Consider the following 6641-nt stretch of genomic DNA (forward strand, 5'->3'; position numbering starts at 1 on the left):
TGTTCCTTCATCAAATATGGATTATTTGTTTGATTAAATGTTAAGGTGCTTGGTTTTACAAATGATCAAAACAAGTAACAAGTAAAGTAAACTCATTTTATAGTTTATTACTTCTTATTATTGTAAACAAATACATTGATATGAAGCACTAACACATCTCCAGACCTTCCAATTAAAAGGGTATGTATTTTGGGCTTTCCTGTTTTTGAAATGCCAGAAAAACCTGTGACTATGGCTAATGGCGGTCAGACTAAACTATGCTAGCCTAATTTCTCTTTTCTCTTGTTTGGAGAGAGCAGCGCCACTTCACACTGCCGCTGCGCGTGCGCTGTGCGCAGGAACTGACCATTTTTGTCTACTTTCAGTAACTTAGTGTGCAAAAAGCAGTGCATCAGAACCATGACCTAGATTAATTATTTCTAAGTCTTGCCCCATTGTTAAGAAGAAGTAATATGTTTTTAATAAGTAATAAATTATTAATAATTAAATATTATTATAATTATTGCTGATTGCTGATAATGAATAATAGTTATTATTTTTAAATAAATCATTCACATTTCCTCACAAAATGCGAAAATGACAATGGACCTTGCATTAGTTAAATACAACTTTATTAAATTTGCATTCATTAAAGGAACTGGAACATCTCTCACACTCCTTATTGTCATCTTTCTCTTTCCTCCAACCTCATGTAACCCAAAATGCACATATGAAATTTGTTAAAAACAGAGTAACTCTGATCATCAAAATAAAATTTGAACATTTAAATCATAATAGCCGTTGTGGAATAGGTTCAATACGTTAATACACTGGATTCTGAACAGGAGCTCAAGCACTCATATAAAAATCGTCGGACATCAGACAACTAGTGATGGGAATTTCGGCTCTTTTTGGGGAACTGGCTCTTTCGGCTCCTAAATGGCTCTTTGTTTTACCACTTATTTCCACTGGTACAGATCAATATTACCTACATTTTACTTGACTATATGGACAAAATATTATTGTTCAACATTAAAAATAATAAATAGTGTTGCAATGGCCAATTGTTTTTATGGCTGTCTTGTAATAACTCACTGATTGCACTCACACATTCAATTGTATAAATAACAGGATTTTTATTTAAACACCTTAATAAAAAAATCACTTGTAAATTCTGAAATATAGTCAATGGAACCCAAAAGGTAGGTATTTCAAAATAGCTTATTAAATTAAATAATCATCCATTTCTGGGTAATAAAATAAACAAATACTCTGCAAAGTGCAAAACAGCAGCATTCAACGGTAGTGATTAAAACAACCACAACTGTCAACAAACATTTAACTGATTTAACATTTTCTTCAACTATTTTTTGGAAGGCAGATTGGCATTCAGGAAAACCAAGTGTCTCAGCTTTGCTTGTTGTTCTCTGATTGGTTGAATGACAAGCCTTAGAATAAAATGGCTCGGTCTTAGACGGGAACCAGCTCTCATCGTTCACTTACAAGAGCCGGCTCTTTGAACCGGTTCGTACGCGACCGACACATTACTACAGACAACACAAAACTGAAAGAGTTCGCGCACAGAATTTGTGCAGGTCACGCACAGAACTCAGAGCACGGGCAGAACTCGAAGCACTCGCGCACAAAATTGAGAGAGCACGCGCAAAAGTCATGGAACACAAACGTCAGAACTGGATATTTTTTTGCAAGTTATACGTTTTATGTTTGAGATGATGTTTTGTACGATTCTTTTTGGCACAAATCTGATTCCATACTTTTACAGACAGAAATAGAATCTAGTGTGTGACATGTGTGAACACTCTCTTTTATTTATTGTTGTATTAATCTCAACACAAATGTTTACCGTCTACATAAACCAGATATTGGTCATTTTTAAATTGACATAATTATTTTTCATTTTTATGATGTTATATTGAACATTTAAATAAGAAACCCCTAACTAACGACTAACTAACTTTTATGACTTTTATTTTGACGAGAGGTCGGTGTAGCGGAGCTGTGGGACACGTCCTGGGGTTAGTTGATAAAAGTCTAGTTTCTGATTCGACTGAAAACATTAAATAGTTTGAAATTAAATCTGATTTTCACCGATTTTAAAGTGTTTATCCGCTGCGGCGCAGAGAGTTTCTGAGGAGGGAACACTGTTCTGAAGAGAGAAGTATGAAGGACAGTTAAAGAATCTGAGAGAGAAAGAAAGAGAAAGAGTATCGTTAATAAAAGAGAGAGAGAAAAAGAGTATCGTTAATAAAATAGAAAGAGTATCGTTAATAAAAGAGAGAGAGAGAAAGAGAAAGAGTATCGTTAATAAAAGAGAGAGAGAAAAAGAGTATCGTTAATAAAATAGAAAGAGTATCGTTAATAAAAGAGAGAGAGAGAAAGATATAAAGAGAAAGATGTCCGTCTCTGAGTCTGAGTCCAGACTTTACAGCTTCTCCAGATTTCTCAGTGGGATTTGTGCACACTTGGTGTGTGCGGTCTTTACCGGCCTGATGGTGGCGCTAGCGAGGCCTGGTTCCAGTGAGTAACATCTTTAAGCATTACATTTTCTAACCCAGAATTTAACAGGATTAGTGATTACACCAGCCCTAGCATCCCCTGACCACACAGGAGCACTCTGTAGTTCTACAGTTACAGACTGTAGTTTATATGTTGTTTTGCATACTTTGTTAACCCCCTTTCACCCTGTTCTTCAATTCTCAGGACCCCCACAGAGCAGGTATGATTTGTGTGGTGGATAATACTCAGAGCTGCATTGACACTGACATCGTGATGGTGTATTAGTGTGTGTTGTGCTGGTATGAGTGGATCAGACACAGCAAGTCTGTTAGAGTTTTTGTAGAGCTCCAGATTGAACCTAGATTGTCAGCAGAGCTGATTAACTGGACAGTGAATGTATATGGTATATGAGAATGATGAGGTTTTTGTGATTGCAGGTTTGTTCTCCTGGCACCCATTCCTCATGACACTGGGGGTGAGTGAAGTCCCATCTGTCATTTGTCATGACCGTGTTTATATAATCCTAACTCTACTTGTTCTCCTTATTCAGGAAAGATAATTTAAATCAATCTGCGTAAATTTAAATGCAGGCACTTACAATTTCACTCCTTAGAATATAGTTTCAGATGCCAAGCATCTCAAGGGAACTGGCTTGTAACTCTCTGACTCACTCACTCATATACACACTAACATACACACTAATATACTCATACACATACTCATATACTCAGAGTACTGTGAAAAAGCTAAAATAATTGATCTTCTCCAAGTTAGGGCTTGTATAAAATTATAATAACAATAAACAAAAAAGATAATACAGTAAATGGTTTTTATTCATAACATTAGTATCTGTGTTGTGAGCAATTGACAACCAGATTGTGTTTCCAGATGTTCTACTTGATTGTATGGATTTGTTAAATCAACAGTACACTTGATTGAACATAATGAAGTATTTATTAACCACTAAAACTAGGGATTGGATTATAACCTCAAATAACAATGTACTGTCACGAGGAGAGATGTGGAAAGTATTAAACCAACAAATTCACAGACACACTGTATCAGACTCACTGCAAAAATGGGGTTGGTTATATTCTAATATTAGGATTATTTTGTTTGCTTTGTGTAAATAAACTTGCACTTTTATTCATTCCATTCTAATGGTGGAGTTTCACTGCTGTGTTTGGTGCAGAGAAATCTTACTTTATGAACAATGAGAAAAAATTCTTCATGCATTTGACCAATGAGATGCAAGCAGAATTATATTTGTCTGTTTTTGAGTGGAGCACAGCTGATTCTTTACACAGTGTGCAAGTGGACACTTAACACTCACTCACATACATACTCATGTTTAGGAACTGCACCACTGGAGGGTAGCTATTAACTGCTTTGCATCAGACACTGTGTCCTTGTTTTTTTACTGTTCCACTTGGATGATCCATGACTGATCGCGTTCTGATCTCTCCTAGTTCTCGTTTCTCATGACAGAGGCGATTCTGCTCCTCTCTCCTCATGTGTCCCCGGCGTGGAGACTGAAACATCAGGCCAAAACCCGTCTGCACTGGGCTCTTCAGTGTCTCTGTGCCATGTGTGTCCTCCTTGGCCTTGGGGCCATTTTCTACAACAAACACCTGAATGATAAGCCGCACTTCAGCACATGGCACGGTCTCATCGGGTTGATGACGGTGTGTTTGTTCCTGATCCAATCTGTGGGGGCGCTGCCCCTTCTGTACCACAAACTGGCAAAGGGCTGGTCGCTGGCGAAGCTGAAGCGCTACCATGCGGCCTCAGGACTCCTGACCTATCTGATGGGAAGTGTTAGTTTACTCCTGGGAATGTGCTCCATCTGGTTCACGTCCAGTGTTAGCGGATATCCCTGGTACCTCATGGCTTTCTGCCCGACTCTAGCCGCCCTGGTGGTCATGAACCAGGTCACAAACGCTTACATGGCCAAGAAACGGCTGCAGTACTAAGACCTCAGCTGTACTTCGACAAAACTATGGGATAACATCCAGATGTTTGGTGAAAAACTCTGACTGTGTATGACACCATTATTTATAATACTTCCCCTCTTCTGGAACAGTTCTGGTTTTTAATTTAACGTCTGTGACCTGCTTTGGTCAAAACCACAGAAGCCCCACAGCAGCTTTCTCTCCGTCTAAACAGCTCTGTTCAGAACGCCCACTTCCAGCACCTGTTGAGCCGCTTGCTGTCCTAGTCTATCTAGAGTAAACAGAAAACTTAATTAAATTTTTACCAACCATCATTAGAAGCCAAAATAAGCAACAGATTTATATTCCATATAACATTCCCATGGATTTGTTCTGTTCTTTATGATTTTAGGAACATCTTCAAATGCTGTCAGTTTCAGTACCTCATTTTGTTACATTCCTTTTTAACTTTGGTCATCCATGAAACCCCTAAACCTCCTCTCTGTTCCGAATTAGGGATTTAAAAGCAATTTCCAAAATAAAAGTTGTCTTAGGCGTAATGTTACATCTTCACCATCACTCAGTACAGACAGACCTATGAAAATGCAATTAGCCCTTGCCTTTTTTCCAGCCACCAGACAGGATTGGTTGCTTAGTTGTGTGAGGAGACCCTGGCTGTATGAATCTGTGTTTCTGAGACTGACCAGCAGAGCATCACCTCATGCACATTCTAAAAATGTTAAACGATAGATTTACATATGAGGGGGCTTAGACTTTCAATGGAGGGTATTTTTAAAGCAACACTAGGTAAGATTTGGTTGGGGTAAGTTGGGTTTCCTACTCTCCTTCCAAAGTTACAGTGTAGTGCTGAGCCTGGAGTAGAAACATCAGAGGCTCTCTTTGCCCTATTATAGCTCAGTGGAGCTTTAAAATGATTTGAAGCTGTGACATTAAAGTAAAAATACTACTCAGTGTTGCTTAATTGGTTGGTTGTAGAGAAACAGTGGTGGTGAATGGAATCAGGTGTCTCCATGTCCACAACACAAACCCAGCATTTTATTTCCTCTCCAATTTATATAGAGTTTTCTCTGAAGACTATTCTGGACCATGTTGGAAATATCTTTTAAAACGTTGGAAAAAAGTATGCCTTTTGTATAAAAAGTGTGACTCGGTGTACAAAGGGAATTTATTTACAGCAAGAAAAAGTTGAATTTATTTTCTGTTAAAACAACATTAAATAAATACAATGTCATTTTAATTTCCTCCTGTGCTAAATACAAGAGCTGATGAGTTGATTTCTACCTGTACATTGTGTGTGTGTGTGTGTGTGTGTGTGTGTTCTTTCCTGTGGTTCTGTCACAGATACTGGTCTTAAACTCACCAGAAAACAAAACACACACAAAACAAAAACCTGGAACTTATGAAGATGTCGCTGGCGGAAATGAACAGGTTTTTGTTGATTTCTTTTTTCATAGAAAACAATTCACAAAAATAAAAATGCAAATAAATTGACCCTTATAAATAAATAAATCTGGTAAAACAATACATCAAAGAAAAGACAGTTATACTTCCACGAATACGATGTTACAAAAGAAGATATAAAAGAATGCGCCGTTTTAAAGAAAAGTCGCCGCAGTGAAATGAGTCACAAGAAAACATATAGATAATTGCCCAATTAATAAGAATAAAAATAAAGACTGACACGGACGTCGGTCAGTGAGACAGCAGTGGTGGGCAGGTCTTGAGGAAAGTACACTGACCGGCACAGAGAATGACTGAGGGACCAGTTAATCAAACGACAGGAGCATTAACGTTAGCATAAACACAAAAAACCTGGGACATTCCACATTGATTTTTCGAAGCCACACTTTGGTCATTGTCGTTCAAACATGGATGGATGGCACAGTATATGAAGTAAGCACGCATCCTACATGTACCAAGAATTTCTGAACTCAAACAAATTTGTGGGCGGGGCTTGTGGGGAGGTAACAGTCTACACAATTTTAGGTTGGGCTTCACTTTACAGGGAACCCAAAAAACACAATTAGAACTGCTGCAGGAGTAAATAACATACCACACTGTCATATAAGGCTAATAACGATTAAAAACTAACCCCAACTACATCTCCCTCCACCACAAGGCTCCGAAGGCTAACAGGAAATACATTCTTTGAGTTTTCTTGTTTTTTTTGGTTTTTTTTTTGTATTTATCCCC

General features: G+C 37.9%; 1 protein-coding gene across 1 annotated transcript; it reads left to right on the forward strand.

Annotated features, from left to right (window-relative positions):
* The first annotated feature begins 1947 nt into the window (after positions 1–1947).
* Positions 1948–5712, forward strand: cyb561d2 (cytochrome b561 family, member D2). Its single transcript, XM_066671949.1, has 3 exons — positions 1948–2517; positions 2934–2971; positions 3966–5712. The coding sequence occupies exons 1-3, from the start codon at positions 2394–2396 to the stop codon at positions 4467–4469; spliced, it is 666 nt and encodes a 221-aa protein (XP_066528046.1). The 5' UTR covers positions 1948–2393; the 3' UTR covers positions 4470–5712.
* Positions 5713–6641: the final 929 nt, after the last annotated feature.

The sequence above is a fragment of the Hoplias malabaricus genome, chromosome 5 (assembly GCF_029633855.1).
Source record: "Hoplias malabaricus isolate fHopMal1 chromosome 5, fHopMal1.hap1, whole genome shotgun sequence".
Lineage (NCBI taxonomy): Eukaryota > Metazoa > Chordata > Actinopteri > Characiformes > Erythrinidae > Hoplias > Hoplias malabaricus.